Source organism: Nerophis ophidion, linkage group LG22 (genome assembly GCF_033978795.1).
Source record: "Nerophis ophidion isolate RoL-2023_Sa linkage group LG22, RoL_Noph_v1.0, whole genome shotgun sequence".
In the NCBI taxonomy this organism is placed as follows: Eukaryota; Metazoa; Chordata; class Actinopteri; order Syngnathiformes; family Syngnathidae; genus Nerophis; species Nerophis ophidion.
The window spans coordinates 3,118,823-3,142,825 of record NC_084632.1 but is presented as its reverse complement, the minus strand read 5'-3'; the positions used below and the strand labels follow the sequence as shown (position 1 = coordinate 3,142,825).

General features: G+C 41.1%; 1 protein-coding gene across 7 annotated transcripts in view; it reads right to left on the bottom strand.

The window, feature by feature from the left end:
• Positions 1–580: 580 nt before the first annotated feature.
• LOC133540418 (afadin- and alpha-actinin-binding protein-like) overlaps positions 581–24,003 on the bottom strand; it is a 31,550-nt gene continuing 8,127 nt past the window's right edge. For 2 of the 7 annotated variants that reach the window (XM_061882999.1, XM_061883005.1), the window contains 12 exons: positions 21,678–21,829; positions 19,009–19,212; positions 18,834–18,944; positions 17,929–18,064; positions 17,776–17,851; positions 15,379–15,559; positions 15,172–15,319; positions 13,413–13,549; positions 8,954–9,127; positions 8,768–8,885; positions 840–954; positions 581–774 (listed from right to left, as the gene is read on the bottom strand). In XM_061882999.1, the coding sequence (XP_061738983.1) occupies positions 651–774; positions 840–954; positions 8,768–8,885; positions 8,954–9,127; positions 13,413–13,549; positions 15,172–15,319; positions 15,379–15,559; positions 17,776–17,851; positions 17,929–18,064; positions 18,834–18,944; positions 19,009–19,212; positions 21,678–21,829 (1,676 nt within the window). In that variant the 3' untranslated portion in view covers positions 581–650. Of the gene's footprint in view, positions 775–839; positions 955–8,767; positions 8,886–8,953; positions 9,128–13,412; positions 13,550–15,171; positions 15,320–15,378; positions 15,560–17,775; positions 17,852–17,928; positions 18,065–18,833; positions 18,945–19,008; positions 19,213–21,677; positions 21,848–24,003 lie in introns of all 7 variants that reach the window. The other 5 variants (XM_061883000.1, XM_061883004.1, XM_061883003.1 and 2 more) reach the window with 5 other exon arrangements.

Genomic DNA, 24,003 nt, shown 5'->3' with positions numbered 1-24,003 from the left:
GCGCATAGGTGCGGAAAAATAATAAAACGCACCAGTTTCAATAGGGTCCTTGGCCCATGGCAAAGGACTCCTGCGGAGTCCTTTGCCATGGGCCAAGGACTGAATTTTTTGCGAAAATTTTGTTTTGAAGGGTTTTTTTTCCAACTTCCTGCTGATTTTTGCCCTAGAAGGTAGAATTATGAAATGTAGGTCCAAGTTAGACCTATGTGACAGTTTTTGTTTCATGTCTGTACGACATTCCTAACGGAAGTTACAAACAGTCTGTTTTTCTTTCCTTCCTAGGGGGCGCTAGCGCGCAATTTTGATTTTTCTGGTTTGGCTGCCTAATAAGTTGGGAAGGCATGCCAGACCGATGTGTGTCAAATTTGGTGAGTTTTGAAGCATGTTAAGGGGGTCAAATTACAGCGCATAGGTGCGGAATAATAATAAAACGCACCAGTTTCAATAGGGTCCTTTGCCATGGGCCTGCGGACCCTAAATATAACCTGCGAACCAGTTTTTACAAACTTCTTGTGAGTAGAGCATATTCAAGCACAGAAACGTCAGCATTAAGCAAAAAATGAAACGATGGATGCTCACCTTCCAAATAAATACAAAAGGTTTATAGAACAAAACAAAGACAATATGAATGATACTAAAGTGTCGCTCGCTCAAAGTGAGCCGCTTTCCTCCTGCGGGAACATGAGGTCGTCACTGCTGATCCAGCGTTTGGGCTCAGCGGATGAGGAGCTGGCGTCTCCGGCGTCTTCAGTCCTTCTCTTTGGTTTGGTGGAGCTGCGGGGGTCACACTCACACGGGTCACACGCTTGGGCGGCTGAGGTGGGAAGAGACCAGCGTACCTGTTGTCACAGAAGCGGCTGAGCGTGTGAAGCAGGTCGCAGGTGGAGGATGACAGGCTGGCTGCACGTCCGGCGCTCGGGGAGCTGGTGGCGCTCTCTACAGGTGACGTTTCGGCTGCAGTAAACCATATTCATCTTCATTAGGGTCATGGAAAACATGTAAAGATGAGTGAAAATACACATGAAGTGGGATGAAGGGAGGCTCATCAAAGAAAAACTAACTCATGATGTTTACATAAAATATATTCTTATATTTGTCCATCCGTGCATTACATTCATTTTCTGTATGTTACATTCTTCTAACTCAGGGGTCGGGAACCTTTTTGGCTGAGAGAGCCATGAAAGCCAAATATTTCAAAATGTATTTCCGTGAGAGCCATATCATATTTTTTAACACTGAATACAACTAAATGCGTGCATTTTTAAGTAAGACCAACATTTTTAGAGTATAATAAGTCTCTTATTCTTTTTAATAACATTATTATTCTGAAGCTAACCAATAATAAATAAAATGTCATGTCTGTTGATCATGTTTTTGTTTGGCCATGTGCTGTTTGTCCTTTGGACTCTTTAAGTTCCTGTTTTTTTCCACTCCCTTGTCTGGTTTCCTTGATGAAATAAGTCATATTTTTGGTTCGTTTAATAGTTAAAACAATTTTACATTATTGCAATCAGTTGATAAAACATTGTCCTTAACAATTATAAAAGCTTTTTACAAAAATCTACTACTTTGCTAGCATGTCAGCAGACTGGGGTAGATCCTGCTGACATCTATGTATTGAATGAATAGGATCTTTTTAAATGGGGAAAAAATCGTTTACGAATTGAGAATCGTGTTGAATTGAAAAAAAAAAATCGATTTTGAATCGAATCGTGACCCCCCAAGAATCGATATTGAATCGAATCGTGGGACACCCAAAGATTCACGGCCCTAATTTTTATATTGGATATAAACACAGAATATGATTTTGGGGACAGGACAACTTTACTACCGCGTGTCCCTTTTGGGGTCACGGGGGATGCTGGAGCCTCTCAGCTGCATTCGGGCAGAAGGCGGGGTACACCCTGGACAAGTCGCCACCTCATCGCAGGGCCAACACAGATAGACAGACAACATTCACACACTAAGGGACCATTTAGTGTTGCCAATCAACCCATCCCCAGGTGCATGTCTTTGGAGGTGGGAGGGGCCTATCCCCAGGTGCATGTCTTTGGAGGTGGGAGGGGCCTATCCCCAGGTGCATGTCTTTGGAGGTGGGAGGGGCCTATCCCCAGATGCATGTCTTTGGAGGTGGGAGGGGCCTATCCCCAGGTGCATGTCTTTGGAGGTGGGAGGGGCCTATCCCCACGTGCATGTCTTTGGAGGTGGGAGGGGCCTATCCCCAGGTGCATGTCTTTGGAGGTGGGAGGAAGCCGGAGTACCCGGAGGGAACCCACGCATTCACGGGGAGAACAGGCGAACTCCACACAGAAAGATCCTGAGCCCGGGATTGAACTCAGGACCTTCGTATTGTTAGGTACATGCACTAAGCCCTGTGCCACCGTGCTGTCCAAAAAAAAAAAGATATATTTTTATATTGGATGTAAACACAGAATGTTTCTGGGGACAGGACAACTTTGGGAGCAAATACCCAAATGATAAAAAATAGTGGAGGCCCTAAGGGATATTTTCGTTCACTTTTGTCTCCTGTTACCCCAGCACCTCCAAAACAGATCACACTTCAATCCAACCCACTTCTCCAAAGGGGGCTGGCTCAGGGTTGAGGACAGAGTAAAACAACTTGCACTGAGCCTAGTCTATAAAATCCGCTACACCTCCTTGATACCGAAGTACATGTCAAACTACTTCCTTAACGTATGACCACCATAACCACAACACCAGGGGGAGCTCCACAAACCACGTTAAACCCAGATTCCCATCTAACAAAGGTCTTAACTCATTCTCTTTCTATGCCACATCAATGTGGAATGCACTCCCAACAGGTGTAAAAGTAAGTGCATCTCTATATTCCTTCAAAAGCGCTCTAAAACAACACCTCCAGGCAACTTCAACACTTTACTAATACCCTCCTCCATTCACATCCCATCTCCCCGGATTATAAACAACTCAAATGTACTTCTAATGTATATACTTGTTCTTATGCTATGTGAACTCACTATGTTCTCTGCTGGCTGTACATATCCTACTAAATAAGACCTACACTGTTTCAATGTCCACATTTCTCTGTTGATGACTGAAGTACTGATATCAACCAAAGCTCCTCATCCCACCCCCCGGATTGTAAATAATGTAAATAATTCAATGTACATACTATGATGATTAACTTGTGTGATGACTGTATTATGCTGATAGTATATATTTGTACCATGAATTGATGAAGGTGGACCCCGACTTAAACAAGTTGAAAAACTTATTGGGGTGTTACCATTTAGTGGTCAATTGTACGGAATATGTACTGAACTGTGCAATCTACTAATAAAAGTATCAATCAATCAATCAATAAAAGCGCCAAATTTGGGTTAGGTGTAGCTCAGGGCATACTTAAATGATTTAGCTGGGGCGCCCGCACTGGTGACCTTTGGGGTCACCACAGCGGCCAATCAAATATGGCCACCACTTGTAAAAGCTTGTGTCTCTAACATTTGAAACAAATGAGCTACAAATGTAAACTTGGTGTCTATTTCATGTGTTTTGACAATTAGAAATATGTTGGAATGCTCATTTTTTGGGGTGTGTGTCTAGACCCCTAATTTTCATATTTCCAAGTGGCGTTTTGCTATTTTGAAGACATTGGAAATAACTTGGGTATTGTTATGAGTAAAACCTGCTGCAACATGGCTATGTTGTATATAAGGAAATTAAAGTGCTGTAATAAATGATCATAAATCTGTATGTTTCTGATGCTCAAAAAGAGTTTGCCAAAATGTATCAAAAGTTAAGGTACACCTAAATTTTTACATAGCTGCCATCTTGGAAATATGCTAATTAGGTAAGGTATTAGAATTGGTATGTCAGACTCAGCCCTGTCTTGGTTTAACTCTTATCTTACTGATAGGATGCAGTGCGTCTCCCATAACAATGTGACCTCGGACTACGTTAAGGTAACGTGTGGAGTTCCCCAGGGTTCGGTCCTTGGCCCTGCACTCTTCAGCATCTACATGCTGCCGCTGGGTGACATCATACGCAAATACGGTGTTAGCTTTCACTGTTATGCTGATGACACCCAACTCTACATGCCCCTAAAGCTGACCAACACGCCGGATTGTAGTCAGCTGGAGGCGTGTCTTAATGAAATTAAACAATGGATGTCCGCTAACTTTTTGCAACTCAACGCCAAAAAAACGGAAATGCTGATTATCGGTCCTGCTAGACACCGACCTCTATTTAATAATACAACTCTAACATTTGACAACCAAACAATAAAACAAGGTGACTCGGTAAAGAATCTGGGTATTATCTTCGACCCAACTCTCTCCTTTAAGTCACACATTAAAAGCGTTACTAAAACGGCCTTCTTTCATCTCCGTAATATCGCAAAAGTTCGCTCCATTTTGTCCACTAAAGACGCCGAGATCATTATCCATGCGTTTGTTACGTCTCGTCTCGATTACTGTAACGTATTATTTTCGGGTCTCCCCATGTCTAGCATTAAAAGATTACAGTTGGTACAAAATGCGGCTGCTAGACTTTTGACAAGAACAAGAAAGTTTGATCACATTACGCCTGTACTGTATATACCTTTATATACATATATACATACATATATACCTATACTGTATATACCTTTATATACATATATACATACATATATAACTATACTGTATATACCTTTATATACATATATACATACATATATACCTGTACTGTATATACCTTTATATACTTATATACATACATATATACCTGTACTGTATATACCTTTATATACATATATACCTATACTGTATATACCTTTATAGACATATATACATACATTAATACCTGTACTGTATATACCTTTATATACATATATACATACATGTATACCTATACTGTATATACCTTTATATACATACATATATACCTGTACTGTATATACCTTTATATACATATATACCTATACTGTATATACCTTTATATACATATATACATACATATATACCTATACTGTATATACCTTTATATACATATATACATACATATATACCTATACTGGCTCACCTGCACTGGCTTCCTGTGCACTTAAGATGTGACTTTAAGGTTTTACTACTTACGTATAAAATACTACACGGTCTAGCTCCATCCTATCTTGCCGATTGTATTGTACCATATGTCCCGGCAAGAAATCTGCGTTCAAAAGACTCCGCCTTATTAGTGATTCCCAAAGCCGAAAAAAAGTCTGCGGGCTATAGAGCGTTTTCCGTTCGGGCTCCAGTACTCTGGAATGCCCTCCCGGTAACAGTTCGAGATGCTACCTCAGTAGAAGCATTTAAGTCTCACCTTAAAACTCATTTGTATACTCTAGCCTTTAAATAGACCTCCTTTTTAGACCTGTTGATCTGCCGTTTCTTTTCTTTTTCTCCTATGTCCCACTCTCCCTTGTGGAGGGGGTCCGGTCCGACCCAGTGGCCATGTACTGCTCGCCTGTGTATCGGCTGGGGACATCTCTGCGCTGCTGATCCGCCTCCGCTTGGGATGGTTTCATGCTGGCTCCGCTGTGAACGGGACTCTCGCTGCTGTGTTGGATCCGCTTTGGACTGGACTCTCGCGACTGTGTTGGATCCATTATGGATTGAACTTTCACAGTATCATGTTAGACCCGCTCGACATCCATTGCTTTCCTCCTCTCTAAGGTTCTCATAGTCATCGTCACCGACGTCCCACTGGGTGTGAGTTTTCCTTGCCCTTTTGTGGGCCTACCGAGGATGTGGTAGTGGTTTGTGCAGCCCTTTGAGACACTAGTGATTCAGGGCTATATAAGTAAACATTGATTGATTGATTGATATGTGGTATATATGGAAATTAAAGTGCTGTAATAAATAAATGATCATGAATATGATCATCCCGGTATGTTTCTGATGCTCAAAAAGAGTTTGCCAAAATGTATCAAAAGTTAAGGTACACCAAAATTTTTACATAGCTGCCATCTTGGAAATATGCTAATTAGGTGTCCAGACAAACCCAATCATAAGGATGATTTTCCCATCATGTTTGTAATTGTCAAAAAAACATGAAAGAGACACCAAGTTTGGATTTGTAGCTCATCTGGTTCAAATGTATAAGCAAAAGCGTGTTCAGGTGGTGGCCATATTGGATCAGCCACTGTGGCGACCCCAAAGATCACCGGCGCGGGCGCCCTAGCCAAATCATTTAAGTATGCCCTGAGCTACACTTGTGCCGAATTTGGCGCTTTTAGACAAAAGTGAACAAACACACCCTAAAATCTCTCTAAGGGCCCCCACTAAAGAAGGATGGGAATCAAAAAAGGATTCTTGTTGAGACTCGGCTCTTGGGGTTTGGAACCCTAGGAGTGGTTTGGCAGTTTTGTAAATGCACCTTTGGTTAGATCAGGGGTCGGGAACCTTTTGGCCTTTAGAGCCAAAAAGCCAAATATTTTAAAATATATTTCCGTAAGAGCCATATAATATTTTTTTTAACACTGAACACAACTAAACACGTGCATTTAATAGGTCTCTTATTCTTTGTGATAATATTGTTATTCTGAAACTAACTGTGGAGGGGGCGTGGCCTGCGGGCCAGCAGCGAAGCGGGGTGTTGCCAGGATCGGGCTCGAAATCAGCGACAGGTGCGTAGACGGCCCATCTGGGCCTTGTTATCTAATCACCTGTCGCTCTGTTATAAGCAGCAGCCAGGAGGAGAGACGGGGTGGAGGCCTGAGCCAGAGCGCGAGCGAGAACGAAAGAGAAAAATACAATTGCTGGAAAGCAACTGAGAGACTTATTAAAAAATAAAACAATATTGTAACCCTGAAACAGGCTCTCATGTCGGTACTTGATGGTCTGAAGAACCCCCAGGAGGGCAAGCCCTAAACTAACCAATAATAAATAAATAACTTCTTACCATTAACGCAATGGATCGGTTCGCAGCCGAGTGTGAAGCGGCCGGAATGAGAATCAGCACCTCCAAATCCGAGTCCATGGTTCTCTCCCGGAAAAGGGTGGAGTGCCATCTCCGGGTTGGGGAGGAGACCCTGCCCCAAGTGGAGGAGTTCATGTACCTAGGAGTCTTGTTCACGAGTGAGGGAAGAGTGGATCGTGAGATCGACAGCCAGATCGGTGCGGCGTCTTCAGTAATGCGGACGTTGTACCGATCTGTTGTGGTGAAGAAGGAGCTGAGCCGGAAGGCAAAGCTCTCAATTTACCGGTCGATCTACGTTCCCATCCTCACCTATGGTCATGAGCTTTGGGTCATGACCGAAAGGATAAGATCACGGGTACAAGCGGCCCAAATGAGTTTGGGTCTCTCCCTTAGAGATAGGGTGAGAAGCTCTGCCATCCGGGAGGAACTCAAAGTAAAGCCGCTGCTCCTCCACATGGAGAGGAGCCAGATGAGGTGGTTCGGGCATCTGGTCAGGATGCCACCCGAACGCCTCCCTAGGGAGGTGTTTAGGGCACGTCCAACCGGTAGGAGGCCACGGGGAAGACCCAGGACACGTTGGGAAGACTATGTCTCCCGGCTGGCCTGGGAACGCCTCGGGCTCCCCCGGGAAGAGCTGGACAAGGTGGCTGGGGAGAGGGAAGTCTGGGTTTCCCTGCTTAGGCTGCTGCCCCCGCGACCCGACCTCGGATAAGCGGAAGAAGATGGATGGATGGATGGGCATTAACGCAACTTCCTGAACAGGTGCGGTAGGAAACGGATGGATGGATTAAAAATGCATGAAAATATTTTGTATTTTGAACATAATTTTTAACACTGCACTGGAAAAAGTCAAAATCTTGCTAAGACTATTCGTCTTATTTCTAGTCAAATTGTGTCTATGAACTTAATTTCAGACAATATCACTTATAACCAGAGTTACACCAAGATGGATAAATATTTTTTGTGATATACTGTTATGCATACAGTGAGCCGTGAAGAGCCCCCCCCCCACACAAAAAGCATGCCAGTGCAAACATTTTTGGACGAATAAACGTTGAATGCGAGACTAATTCTCATTTACTTGCCTTATTTTGAGCTGGTAATGTCTTAAATTGAGAACAATATTGTTAATAATTATGACTCAAAAACCCCTAATTGTAGTCTGTTATGCTAACTTCAAGATATATTGTCTCAAAATGCCTCTTTCTAATCTCACTTCAAGTACATGGAATTCTTAAATCTAGAACAATTTCTCAAAATAAGTGAAATACACTTGGAATGAAAAGAATGGTATCAAAATACATGCTGGCTTTCAGGAGAAAAATACCACTTTCAAGCATCACAACCTTATTATGAGACAGAAAAATCTTGCCATCCAAGTAAAATATAACTAAAAATGAGTTATTAATACTTATTTTAAGATATTTTTAGTCATGTCAGTCTTAGAAATTATGTCTTATTTCAAGAAATCTTGTTGAGACAATTTTCACTTGTTCCATTGGCAGATTTTTTTGCTCAATTCAAGCAAAAATGTCTTGTTTCATTGTTTTTTTTACAAATTTTTAGATCAGCATTTTTTCCAGTGTGTGATTACAAGTGGAATTATTCATTACTTATTGTGTTAAGTAACGTCAGCTCAGATTTATCCGAGAGCCGGATGCAGTCATCAAAAGATCCACATCTGGCTCCCGAGCCATAGGTTCCCTACCTGGGTTAGATGTTACCTTGTGCGTTTCTTTTGTCCGAATGAAAGAAGAGGCTCAAAGTGTCTTATTCGTATTGTATGTCTATACAAGTATCAAGAGGACAATGTATTGCCTTTAAAGAAAAGTGAAAAGGAGACACTCACATATCTGAAAGGAACACTGTGACTTTGACCTGGTGGCCTTCTTGGAGTGACCAAAGGGGTTGAAGTTTAAAAACTGGTGTTTGAGCCACACAGCACGATCTTCCTCAAAGGTCTTCCTCTGTGTGAGAGCACAAACACGCCTCAGGAAACACGGCAGCTCATTCTGACACTTTGCCGTGCAATCACCTCTTGGCTCAGTCTGATTGCTGCCTCCGTGAAGTTCCTCCTCTCCCTCTCAAAGATCTTCCTCTCTTCCTGGAGCCTCTTCCACTCCTCGCGTAGACGATCTTTCCCTTGCGACATGTAGCAGTCGCCCAGCATGACCGACGTCTCCTCATCGCACTGAGAGCTCAGCTGCTGCTAAGACAAAAAAAACATTTTTTCTTGTTGGCATTGAAGTGTTTTACACTCTTGAATTCATGTGTCATAGTCAGGGAGCAGGACCGCAGGGACCATGCTGGGGCCCAAGTGAAATTGCTGGCTTTTTTCTTCTAAACGCCTTTTAGAGGCACAAAATGTCCCCATATTTTGCTTTCTCATCAGGTATGGCCAGCAATTTTATATTTTGGGGGTCCCGAAAATGTCTAAATTGGCTCTCTCGCACCACCTTTGAAATGAGAACAAATCAGCCCCTATCGGTTTCACGTATTGACACGAAAATCACACGAGACGTCGATCATGAAGGGAAGCACAGAAAAGTCTCAAGAACCCATCACTGTAAACAAAAAGGCGGCCATCTTGCTTTTTGTGATTAATTTTTAATTGAAAAAAGGGATCTTTGACCAGATGGGTCGCGGTGAAAATGACTAGGGATGCACCGATTAATCAGTAACCGAATATATTCGGCCGAATATGGCAAAAAAAGCCACATTCGGCCTTCGGTGGAATGAGTTAAAAGCAAGGCCGAATATTGGTGTGTGACGCAATTTTTTGACGCGGTGACGCAATCAACCAACGTGCAGTGACGCGGTGACGTTGTAACCTGGCGCCTTCGGAAAAAGGTCAGCAGTGTGGAGATATTTTAAAGCAGGGGTGCCCACACTTTTTCTGCAGGCAAGCTACTTTTCAATTGACCAACTCGAGGGGATCTACCTCATTTATATATATCATTTATATTTATTTATTTATGAAAGAGACATTTTTGTAAACAAGTTAAATGTGTTTAATGATAATACAAGCATGTGTAACACATATAGATGTCTTTCTTTCATGAAGACAAGAATATAAGTTGGTGTATTACCTGATTCTGATGACTTGCATTGATTGGAATCAGACAGTAATGATGATAACGCCCACATTTTCAAATGGAGGAGAAAAAAAGTTGTCCTTTCTGTACAATACCACATGAAAGTGGTTGGTTTTTGGCATCTAATTCATCCAGCTTCCATACACTTTACAAGAAAAACATTGGCGGCAAATTCCGTAGCTTGCTTGATTGACATTCACGGCACCCGAGGGTCTTGTGGGATGACGCTGGCTGCTGCCAGTTCATTATTATGAAAAAATGACAGAGAGGAAGGCGAGAAACACTTTTTATTTCAACAGACTTTAGCGCCGTCCCTTCCGTCAAAACTCTAAAGGCCGACTGCACATTTCCTATCTTCACACTAAAAGCCCTGCTTCATGCTGCCTGCGCTAACAAAATAAGAGTCTCGGAAAGCTGGCGTGCACAAGTGATGTGCACGCCAGCTTTCTGAGGGATCGCTTGTGCACGCCAGTTTTCCGAAACTCTGTATTTAGTTAGCGCAGGCAGCATGAAGCTGGGCTTTTATTGTGAAGATAGGAAATGTGCAGTCGGCCTTTAGAGTTTTGACGGAAGGTACGGCGCGAGAGTCTGTTGAAATAAAAAGTGTTTCTCGCCTTTCTCTCGGTCATATTTTCATAATAATGATCTTGCAGCAGCCAGCGTCATCTCACAAGACCCTCCGGTACCGTGAATGTCATTTAAGTGACGTCTTGGTGAAGATTGATGATCACTCATTTTTAGGTCTATTTTTTTTAAAAGCCTGGCTGGAGATGGACTGACACACCCCCCGCCGTCGACTGGTAGCTCGCGATCGACGTAATGGGCACCACTGTTTTAAAGTGTCGGAAAGTGACAAAATAATTGCAATTTGCAACAAATGTTCAGCCAAACTGTCTTGAGGAGGTGCCTCAGCAAAGACCTTCAGCACTACTGCTTTAATTTATCATTTCAAAGCCAAACACCCAGAAAAGCATGTTGAGTACAAGAAAGAGACGGCTGCGGCTGAAAAAGTTTGTCATCAGTTTCTGATTTATTAAATTGTAAAACATTGCAAAATATTGCTCATTTGTAGTGGTCTTTCTTGAAGTAATTGGAAAAAAAGATATAAAAATAACTAAAAGCTAGTTGAAAAATAAACAACTGATTGAATTATAAATAAAGATTTCTACACATAGAAGTAATCAACTTAAAGTGCCCTCATTGGGGATTGTGATCTGGATCCATCAACTAAATTCTAAAGATTTCTTCACCCAAAAAAAATCTTTAACATCTATAATTATGGAACATGTCCACAAAAAAATCTAGCTGTCAACACTGAATATTGCATTGTTGTATTTTTTTCCACAGTTTATGAGCTTACATTCATGTTTTGTTGAACTATTATTCAATAAACATATTTATAAAGGATTTTTTAATTGTTGCTATTTTTAGAATATTTAAAAAAATAATCTCACGTACCCCTTGGCATACCTTCAAGTACCCCCATATGAGAACCACTGGCCTAGTGGTTAAAGCAAGGGTGCCTATTACGTTGATCGCAAACTATCGGTCAATCGCTGAAAATGTGTTAGTCGATCGCCAGCCAGGCATTTAAAAAAATAGACCTAAAAAATAGCGATCATCAATCTTCACCAAGACGTCACTTTGGTCGCTTGATTGACATTCACGACACCTGAGGGTCTTGTGAGATGACACTGGCTGCTGCCGGCTCATTATTGAGAAAAAGTGATAGACAGGAAGGCGAAAACACTTTTTTTTTCAACACATTCGCGCTGTACCTGCTGTCAAAACTCTAAAAACCGACTGCACAGTTCCTATCTTCACAATAAAAGTGCTGCTTCCTCTTGCCTGCGCTAACAAAATAAGAGTCTCAAAAAGCTGGCGTGCACAAGCTAGCAGGCTACAGAGCTAATGGATTTCTTGTAAAGTGTATAAAAAACGAGTATGGACGCTGGACAAATAAGATGCCAAAAACAAACCACTTTCATGAGGTATTGGACAGAAAGGAGGACTTTTGTTCTCCATTTGAAAATGCCGACGTTATCCGCACTTCTGTCGGATTCCAATCAATGCAAGTCATCAGAATCAGGTATCAATCAATCATCGCTCAATGTTTATTTATATAGCCCTAAATCACAAATGTCTCAAAGGACTGTACAAACCATTACGACTACGACATCCTCGGAAGAACCCACAAGGTAATAGTACTCCAACTTATATTCTAGTCTTCATGTGTTTTTTATCATTAAAAACCTTTAATATGTTAACAAAAACGTATGCTTCATAAATAAAAACATATAAATGATATATATGAATGAGGTAGATGCCCTCGACTTGGTCAATTGAAAAGTAGCTCGCCTGCAGAAGAATTGTGGGCACCCCTGGGTTAGAGTGTCCCCCCTTAGGTTGTGGGTTCAAACCCCGGCCAAGTCATACCAAAGACTATTAAAATGGGACCAATTACCTCCCTGCTTGGCACGCAGCATCAAGGGTTAGAATTGATGGTTAAATAGTCAAAAATGATTCCCGGATGCGGCTACTGCTGCTGCTCACTGCTCCCCCCAACTCCCTGAACAAGGGGATGGGGTCAAATGCCGAGGACACATTTCACCACACCTAGTGTGTGTGTGTGTAACTTTAACTTAAAATGGATGGATGGATATTCAATGTGAAAAAAACACATCATTAAAAATCTATTTAAAAGGACACCAAAAAACAAACTGAATTCATTTTAATCAGCCGTTTGAGTCCTGTAGCAGCTATAAAATCATAAAATAATGTTGCTGAAGAGACAATGTCGAAAAGTTTGCATTTCTGACCGTGACCAAAATCCAGGCAAATACAGCTCGGTTGGTAGAGTGGCCGTGCCAGCAACTTGAGGTTTGCAGGTTCGATTCCCGCTTCCGCCATCCTAGTCACTGCCGTTGTGTCCTTGGGCAAGACACTTTACTCACCTGCTCCCAATGCCACCCACACTGGTTTGAATGTAACTTAGATATTGGGTTTCGCTATCTAAAGCGCTTTGAGTCACTAGAGAAAAAGCGCTATATAAATATAATCCACTTCACTAATTCACTTCCCAATAAGCACATGGAAGAATAAGTGAATTATATTTATATAGCGTTTTTTCTCTAGTGACTCAAAGCGCTTTACATAGTGAAACCCAATATCTAAGTTACATTCAAACCAGTGTGGGTGGCACTGGGAGCAGGTGGGTAAAGTGTCTTGCCCAAGGACACAACGGCAGTGACTAGGTTGGCAGAAGCGGGAATCGAACCTGCAACCCTCAAGTTGCTGGCACGGCCACTCTACCAATCGAGCTAAACCGCCCCACCTTTACCCCCATAGGACCTTTACTGCTCTGACTTCCCTTAAAGCAAATGCAATGCAGTGTGTCACCTGAAGGAGGTGCTGCTGTGTCTGAATGTAGTCTTTGCACTGCTGCACTTCTTGCTTCAGTTTGTCCATTTCCTTTGACGAGTCCCGGGAAATGGCAGCACTGTTTTCGTTCTCGCCCGTGGATGATGCCCATGATCCTGAAAGACAGAAGTGAAAATAGCATTCCTTGTATCAATGTTCCCTCTCATTTTCCACGTATGTGAGCAAACAAAGTCTGAGCATTCAGTGGAGCAACATCAGACATGCACACTGTCTCAAACCCGACATCATAACAATTGAATCGTCCAATTATTATAATCAAATGACAGCAGTCTTTTCCATGAGTTTATTTTTTAATATAAGTGATCCACTTACAATGAAAACAACCCCCAAAATGTTTTTTTTTCACAAACTACAGTCTCGATCAAAAGTTTACATACACTTGCAAAGAACATAATCTCATGGCTGTCTTGAGTTTCCAATCATTTCTACAACTCTTATTTTTTTGTGATAGAGTGATTGGAGCACATACTTGCTGGTCGCAAAACACATTCATGAAGTTTGCTTCGTTTATGAATTTATTCTGGGTCTACTGAAAATGTGACCAAATCTGCTGGGTCAAAAGTATACTAGACCAATGTTAATATTTGCTTACATGTTTTTTATTTAGCCTTTATTTAACCAGGTGAAATCCCATTGATATCAAAGATCTCTTCCGATGGAGACCTGGCCAGGAGGGCAGCAGCAAGGTTACATTACCTCAGACTGTGGATGCTTTTAAAAAAGGCTTAAAAACACATCTTTTTGAAAAAACCTTTCTATAGACATGCATGCTGGTTGTAGCTTTCGGGCTGTTTCTAGTTTTATATTTTATTTATTTTTATTATTACTATTTTTTACACTGTGGCACTTTGAGGTTGTTTGCTCAACGTAAAGTGCTTTTTACAAATAAAATCTATTATTATTATTATTATTATTAAAAACAGTAAACACATAAAACACCAAATGTACAACATTAAAAGAAGGTAGACTGCAATCCTTTCACAGAAGCTTTAAACTCATTTAATGAAACAAGGGTTAGAAGTTGAAGATTTGATTGTAGGTTATTTCAAGCCTTCGGTGCTGAAAGCTTAAATGCTTTCTTGCCCAGTTCAGTTCTTTTAGGGGTGACAAATTGCAGAACATTCATTGAACGAAGATTGTCCCCTGGCAAGTTTCACTGCAATAAGGCGCTTTTATCTTCACAATAAAAGCCCTGCTTCATGCTGCCTAGGCTAACAAAATAAGAGTCTCGGAAAGCTGGCGCGCACAAGTGATGTGCACGCCAGCTTTCTGAGGGATCGCTTGTGCACGCCAGTTTTCCGAGACTCTGTATTTAGTTAGCGCAGGCAGCATGAAGCAGGGCTTTTATTGTGAAGATAGGAAATGTGCAGTCGGCCTTTAGAGTTTTGACGGAAGGTACGGCGCGAGAGTCTGTTGAAATAAAAAGTGTTTCTCGCCTTCCTCTCGGTCATATTTTCATAATAATGATCTTGCAGCAGCCAGCGTCATCTCACAAGACCCTCCGGTACCGTGAATGTCATTTAAGTGACGTCTTGGTGAAGATTGATGATCACTCATTTTTAGGTCTATTTTTTAAAAAAGCCTGGCTGGAGATCGACTGACACACCCCCCCGTGGTCGACTGGTAGCTCGCGATCGACGTAATGGGCACCCCTGTCGTAAACAAATAAACCCTACCATCTTGTATGTAAAGAATCCTTTACAAACAATGTCCTTACCTCGGCTGTCCAGCCTGTCGACGTGGCTCTTCAGTCGTCTCCACTGGCGTCGAACACTGCTGGTCAGCTTCTCCCGAGTGTGACCACTAAACAGCTCCACCGTATCCTTGCTAGATTCAAACGATTCTTCTTCTTCCGAGTCCACCTGCTATCCCCAGAAATATATCAGACATACTTGTGATGATGATGATTGGTTTTCCCACCTACTTCTATGGCACCGTCGTCATGTCGGTCTCCTTTCGCCGATGACTTCCTGGAAGCAAGGATGAGCGCCATGTCTTTTTTCATGTGCTTCAACACTTTTCTCAACTCGGCGTTTTCCAGCAGCAGGTCCCTCTGCCGACTCTCATAGTCCCCCAGCAGAGTCTTGTACATGTCCCCCTCATGCCTGCAGGAAATCATCGGTGAGAAGCATACAAACATTGTATCATATACTATACAACAGCTGCACAACGAAATTATTTTGAGGGCCACATTTCCAGAGAGCGAAGGAGCTCTCTGAATCTGCTGCTTATAAAAGTACAGATCACACTGCAAAAAGTCAGTGTTCAAAAACAAGAAAGAAAAATACAAAAATTAGGGGTATTTTATTTGAACTAAGCACAATTATCCGCCAATAGAACAAGAACATTTGGCTTGTCAAGACTTTCCAAAACAAGTAAAATTAGCTAACTTCGATGAACCCAAAAATACCTTAAAATATTAAAAAACACTTTGATTTTATTGTTTTGATTTTGTACGGTGTCCTTGAGTGCCCAGAAAGGCGTCTTATAAATAAAATGTACTATTATTATTATTATCTATAACAGTGGTCGGGAACCTGTTTGGCTGAGAGAGCCATGAAAGCCGGATATTTCAAAATGCATATCTGTGAGAGCCATATAGGTGGCGACTTGTCCAGGGTGTACCCCACCTTCTGCCCTATTGTAGCTGAGATAGGCACCAGCGCCCCCCACAACCCCAAAGGGAATAAGCGGTAGAAAATGAATGAATTGATGAATACAACTAAATGCGTGCATTTTTAAGTAAGACCAACATTTTTAGAGTATAATAAGTCTCGTATTCTTTTTAATAACATTGTTATTCTAAAGTTATCCAATAATAAATATAAAACTTCTTACCATTGATGCGACTTCTTAAACAGGTGCGATAGAAAATGTATGGTTGGATTAAAATGCATGAGAATTTTTCATAATTTCAACATTATTTTTAACACTGTGATTACCAGCGGAATTATTCATGACTTATCGTGTTAAGCAATGTCAGCTAAGACTTATCTGAGAGCCAGATGCAGTCATCAAAAGAGCCACATCTGGCTCTAGAGCCATAGGTTCCCTACCCCTGCTATATAATAACCCCAAAATACCTTAAAATAAGTATATTCTCACTAATAACAAGTGCACTTTTCTTGGTAGAAAAAAAGAGAACTTTTTGCTCAATATGTTAAAAAATATTCCTAAATTAAGTAAATGCTAGTGACATTATCTTGACAAAATGATATGCGCTCCGCCTTAAATTTCTTGAAACCAGCAAGCTTATACTAAAAACTAATTTATTGTTCCTAATGAAAAGGCAACAAGGCAAGTGCTTGTTACTCTTGGAGTCTACTAGACGCTCAGGCAAATCATATGGTCTAAAAATGCATTTTTCCATGGATAACATGACATCGCACCGAGAGCGTCCTCTTTCAGTCAATTAGTGCACATTTATACAGCCCAGCCCCGGGTCAAATTATTTTTTATTGTAATTTTGAAGAATTTATCTGAATGTGCATGAACTATTTCTGTTCAAAATTGTTTGAAACAAAATAAGAGTCTTGGAAAGCTGGCGTGCACAAGTGATGTGCACGCCAGCTTTCTGAGGGATCGCTTGTGCACGCCAGTTTTCCGAGACTGTATTTAGTTAGCGCAGGCAGCATGAAACAGGGCTTTTATTGTGAAGATAGGAAATGTGCGGTCGGCCTTTAGAGTTTTGACGGAAGGTACGGCGCGAGAGTCTGTTGAAATAAAAAGTGTTTCTCGCCTTCCTCTCGGTCATATTTTCATAATAATGATCTTGCAGCAGCCAGCGTCATCTCACAAGACCCTCCGGTACCGTGAATGTCGTTTAAGTGACGTCTTGGTGAAGATTGATGATCACTCATTTTTAGGTCTATTTTTTTTAAAAGCCTGGCTGGAGATCGACTGACACACCCCCCGCCGTCGACTGGTAGCTCGCGATCGACGTAATGGGCACCCCTGGTCTAACCACTTTATGGGGAATTCTGCTTCACTATACACGCATTTTTCTATTTACAAATCATGTTCAAAAACCAATAAAGTTTGTGAATCGAAGTTGCACTGTAGCTGGCAACAAAAGTGTGGCACAAATTGTTTCCTTCAATGAACCCGAGCTCCACAGTGCACTCATGCAGCCCCAAAGCATGATGCATCCTAAACCATAATTGCCAGCTATTGGACACAAAGGGCTGTTTGTTGACTCATTTTCAAACCATCTGTACAGTGACTACTCTAAAGACCATTTTCTACAGTACTGTCCCTTGAGAAGACGCTGTATGTGTAGATATTCCTGTAATAAAAGTGTTTGCTGAAACGTTTGACCTACTTTGCTTCCGTCTTTTCGGTCTTCCAGAGGCTTCTCTTGCCGTCAACTCTTCCCAGTTTGTTGGATACATCAATGGCTGAAAGCAAGGGAGCACATTAGGGAAAGAAAATCACGTTTTCTGTTTTTCCCTATTTCAACTACAGGGGAGCTGACCTATTTTCTTCTCCTTCTTGTCGGCCAGAAGCTGGTTCAGTCTCTCTTTCAGTTTGTTGAACTCGCGCTCTTTCCTCTTCATCTCGTGATTATACTGGCTGGCCCGGCTGGAGACCATGTTCTGCAGTTTGTGGATCTGGAACACAAAATATCCATCTCAATTGCTGTGTTGATATCACGTGACCGAGAAGCACTTCCGGGTTTCAGGCTACTGTTTCTTTGCCTGCATCAGTGCAGATTAGGGCCTATTTTTGAAATGTTGGGACAAAGTGACCATAAAAAAGATTTAACATGGGATGGCGTGGATTTATACACTCTTAAGAAAAATGTTTTTTTCAAAGATTTAAACCGTTTGTCATCACCAAGAGTTTATTGCTCGCTATGACTTAATTTCTGGAAAGACACGGATTTAAAGGAGAAAAGATCATGTCTTAAGACAAAGTTGGACTTATTGATGCATCGCTAAGCAACGTATTTGATTGACATAACGAGTGCTTTGCAGCTGTGATCGTGACGTTAATGAGAAAAAGGATACGTTTGTTTGCAGTTGATTTCCTTTTCCAGTTGATCTTTTTTTCAAGATTCAGTTTATGCTGTTGAGTCAAGAAGCGATGTATTCATGTAGTTTATTCAAACTACTAGGATATTTTCTTGATGCTAACAAATAGCACCAAAGATGCTATAATGTGTTCATCCATGTCAGATAAAGCACTTGGCTTTCCTGTGATTTGGGGGCTATATAAATAAACATTGATTGATTGATTGATTGATTGAGTGGCGGCGCGGAAAAAGACGGGTGATGACATCACGACTATTGTGGACCAATATACAGTAATTGTCAAGGACAAATATTATTGTACCCTTTTGCAGCCCTACACAGAAAATAACACTACAGTCAGTCTTACCTCTTCTTTTTCATTTTTCAGGCAGTTCTGCAAGCTCTTCATTTTCAGCTGCAGTTGGCGTTCCCGCTCATGAAGTCCTATGTTCTCTCTTTTGGAAACTTCCAGCTGCTCCTAGAAGAAGGTCAAGGATGTGGCCATGAAAACCCAGCGCAGGCGGAGAGAGAGGAGGCCGTACCTTAAGTCGCGTGCAGGTGAGCTGCAAAGAGTCCACATTGTTGCTGGACTTCAGCTGCTCCACCTCCATGTTCTCCAGGGTTTGGAGGCCCCGGCGGTGCAGCTGCACCAGCTCATACATGCAGTTGAGCACCGACACAACGTTCATGTCCGAGTCCTGCCCTGACGTCGCCCAGACCGGGGGAAGGCCGAGCGATGACACCTCCTGGAGGGAGAGAAAGCGAATCTGACATTGCATGTAACCAGTCGGCAGTCTGTGTTTTTTATCCAGTAGCACGGCAAAGTAAGGCACCATGGGGCCAAAGAAAGTTGCAAGTGCCAGCACTTTGACGAAGAAGGTGAAATACACTATTGAATTCAAGAGAGAACCGATTTTCTCTCATCTCCATTTTCGAGTCGTCAACAAATCTAGCGAAATTCTAATTTATTCATTTGGTTTGTCGTTATGTGGATTTTCTACATGTAAGACTATCATCATTGTGTTCATATTTGTGGTGTCTCCAATAGATTATTGAATTTATTATATACTTTATCAATATAAAAATGGTTGCAGTTTTGATCTGACCTTTTGAAAGAAAGTGCTGAGGAAGTAAACAAGGAACTGCATCATTTAGTAGTAACTTAAGTCAGTTCCTCTGAAACAGTGGGGTGACCATGCTTTATCAGTATCATGCTAAAAACCGCTTCCACAAGCTACAAAACCTGCTCATTGCAGCTATTTATCAAGACTTCCTCATTTTCATTTAAAACAATTGTTGAAACAAGGATTTTTTTTTACTTGCCACAACCTTCATTACCTTTACCTTTTATTTACCTTCTATGACTGCCATTTACATTGTTTTACCTTTTTAATGTTATGTACCTTCTATTTAACTCCTTTCACCTTTTATTCACATTTTCTGAGTGTCATTTACCTTGCATTACTTTTTTAATGTTATTTACCTTCTATTTAACTCCTTTTACCTTCTCTGACTGCCATGTACATGGTTTTAGCTCTTTTAACTTTTATTTACCTTCTATTTAACTCATTTTACCTTTTATTTACCTTTTCTGGCTGCCATTTACATTGTTTTACGTATTTTAACTTTTATTTACTCCTTATTTACCTTCTAGTACCTATTTAACCTTGTATTTTACCTTTTTTGAGTGTCTATTTAATCATGAATTCCTCATTTTGGTTAAAAACATCAGAACAAATTGTTTTATTCAATTTTGTTTTGACTTAATGTTGCTGATCAATTGGAATTGATGATCATTTCCATTCTTCCATTTTCTACTGCTTGTTATTGATTGAGTTGATCAGATGGTAGGGTGAGGAAACTAAAACTGATGGTTAGTGAAACCACATTTGATAAAAAGGGAAAGCCCACAACTAAAACCGGGTTTCTTGACAGACCTGTACAGAAGGTGGTTATTCTGCTTGACGCAGAGTGAGTTTAAATTTCATGTGTTTGCTTGAGTGCACTTTCATTGTAAATGTACAAGAACAGAAGAGGTTTATTTTGAAGTGAAAAATGTTTAAAAGAAATCCCACATTAAGGTTTGTGTGATTTGGTGGGAGTGTAACTGTTGCGACTAATAATTATACATTTTGATTTAAATTCCCTTTTGTGAACTTAACTTATTCTGTTTGATGCAAGGAGAAGGGATAAAGAGAGCGACTGGTGGTTACAAGGACTAAAAAGTGTCACAAGGACTTTCAGCGTTTGGGCCACAAGAGCCAGAAGATCACAATTGCAGCCCTTTGAGACACTAGTGATTTAGGGCTATATAAGTAAACATTGATTGATTGATTGAATTTCCTCCTAAAAGAAGCATGCAGGCCAACAAGGTATTTGTCATTTCTGTTTGTATTTTACTTCGGTAAATGTTTGAGCCACATGCTGTGCATGTTATTTTTACGTTTGTAACGTGCTTTATTTTATTAACAGTTTTCACGGTGAATTGAAGGGAAAGAAAGCCTTCAATAAATCAGTTCAAGAAAGCCATTGTGTCAGTGCTATGTGGAGGGAGTTACACTTATCTTTCAGTACAAATGGTTAAAGTCGGTTACAACATGTTTAGTAGTTTTAATAAGGATGTAACTCTTTTAAAATTTCAGGCAAATTGATGCACTTTAAAGCTTTTCTCGGTCCAGACCTCAAAAACAATGTTAATAAAGTTTTTTGTAAGTTAATCTGCTTTTCTTTCTTTTTTAAATTATTAAATGTTTATAAAGATACAATGTTATGCAGAGGTGTACTTATAACAATGAAACTAATTGGAAATATTTATATTTCCTAGGGTAGCCAAATAGAAAACAATAGAGAAGCACTGACTTAATTAGTTATCTGGGATCATTTTATCTCTCTTTTCTAAGTATTCTATATTTTTAATTTCATATTAAATGTGTTTTTATTCTTATTGTTGACTTAGTCACGTCTATTTTCTTCCCACCTTTTTATTTTATTACCGCACAGGCTACAGTACTGTTTTTTTTACTGCAATATTTAAGAGTTGTTCTATTTCCAACAGTAATATAAGTAATAATTTCAGTAAAATGAACATCACAGCATCATCTTGAAAACCTGGTCTCTGCCTGTTAGAAGAACATGCAACCAGACAAATGATGTGAACGAACTGTGCTTCTCCCCCCTTCCTTTCCAACAGCATGACACCTGAACAACCCACCTGATTGATGTGCGACACACATTCTTGCACGTTGTTCTCGGTGCAGAAGTCGGAGAGGCTGCAGGACGACTTCTTCTGCAGCAATGATGGCTCCAAGGGGCCCGTCATGCGGGGCCTTCCACATTCCACTGAGATGCTCTGAACGTCCTTAACTTCCCAGGAAGCAAAGTCTGTTAAACAGTGATGTGAAATATCCACAACACATCGCTATGCTCTAATGTCCATTCTCAAATCAAAATATGGATACTTTAGTCCTGGGGTGTCCACACTTTTTCCACCAGGGGCCGCATACTAAAAAGTCAAATTATGTTGTATGATGCATATGTTAATATTTTTTTTAAAAAGGCGCTAAAAACAGATATTGTGTTAGCTTTGTATTATAGGAGACTAAGTATATTATTATTGATTACAACATTTCAGAGTTTTCGCTTTTTTTTCTTACATTTTTACTGTTGTTTTGTTCCCACGCAAGAATAGAATCAAAATATGAATATTACAATTGTGTAAAAGGTGAGAAGTCCAAGTCCAAGTCCATGGTTCTCGCCCGGAAAAGGGTGGAGTGCCATCTCCGGGTTGGGGAGGAGACCCTGCCCCAAGTGGAGGAGTTCAAGTACCTAGGAGTCTTGTTCACGAGAGAGGGAAGAGTGGATCGTGAGATCGACAGGCGGATCGGTGCGGCGTCTTCAGTAATGCGGACGTTGTATCGATCCGTTGTGGTGAAGAAGGAGCTGAGCCGGAAGGCAAAGCTCTAAATTAACCGGTCGATCTACGTTCCCATCCTCACCTATGGTCATGAAGTGAATTAGTGAATTATATTTTATATAGCGCTTTTTCTCCAGTGACTCAAAGCGCTTTACATAGTGAAACCCAATATCTAAGTTACATTTAAAGCAGTGTGGGTGGCACTGGGAGCAGGTGGGTAAAGTGTCTTGCCCAAGGACACAACGGCAGTGACTAGGTTGGCAGAAGCGGGAATTGAACCTGCAACCCTCAAGTTGGTGGCACGGCCACTCTACCAACCGAGCTAAACCGCCACTCTACCAACCGAGCTTTGGGTCATGACCGAAAGGACAAGATCACGGGTACAAGCGACCGAAATGAGTTTCCTCCGTCGTGTGGCGGGTCTCTCCCTTAGAGATAGGGTGAGAAGCTCTGCCATATAGGAGGAGCTCAAAGTTAAGCCGCTGCTCCTCCACATGGAGAGGAGCCAGATGAGGTGGTTCGGGCATCTGGTCAGGATGCCACCCGAACGCCTCCCTAGGGAGGTGTTTAGGGCACGTCCAGCTGGTAGGAGGCCACGGGGAAGACCCAGGACACGTTGGGATGACTATGTCTCCCGGCTGGCCTGGGAACGCCTCGGGATCCCCCGGGACGAGCTAGACCAAGTGGCTGGGGAGAGGGAAGTCTGGGCTTTTCTACTTAGGTTGTTGCCCCCGCGACCCGACCTCAGATAAGCAGAAGATGGATGGATGGATGGATGGATGGATGGTGTAAAAGCATAATCTAGTGCAGGGGTAGGGAACCTATGGCTCTCGAGCCAGATGTGGCTCTTTTGATGACCACATCTGGCTCTCAGATGAATCTTAGCTGACATTGCTCAACACGATAAGTCACAAATAATTCCGCTGGTAATCACAGAGTTAAAAATAAAACTTTATCATGCATTTTAATCCATCCATCCGTTTTCTGCCCCAACTGTTCAAGAAGTCCCATTAATGCTAAGAAGCATTTTGCTTATTATTGAACGGGACAATCGGTAGAAAATGGATGGCTGGAGGGTTAGCTTCAGAATAACAATGTTATTCTGAGACTCATTATACTCTAAAAATCTTGGTCTTACTTAAAAATGCACGCATTTAGTTGTATTCCGTGTTAAAAAATAAATGGCTCTCCGAAAAATACATTTTAAAATGTTTGGCTTTCATGGCTCTCTCGGCCAAAAAGGTTCCCGACCCCTGATCTAGTGTGTCAAAAATCAATGTTCAGTTATATATTTAACAGTGTTTGTTGGGTTTGTTAATTAATTCATGAGTTAGTGTTATTCTGTTTGATGATGGACTAACTAACTTTGGTTACAATTCAAGTATATTTTATTTGTATTTGAAGAGCTTCTAATATTTTGGATCAAGGGCTGCATACTGAAAAGTCAAATATGGAGGACCATTTTGATATTTATTTTTCTTAAAAAAGCTATAAAAAAAGTGTATATTATTAGTAGTACTAGTAGTTTAAACATTTCAGTTTTTTCACATTACGCTTCGAATATATTGTGCTCACATGTGTGAATATATATTTGCACCAAGTATCAGTATCGGATCGGTATCAC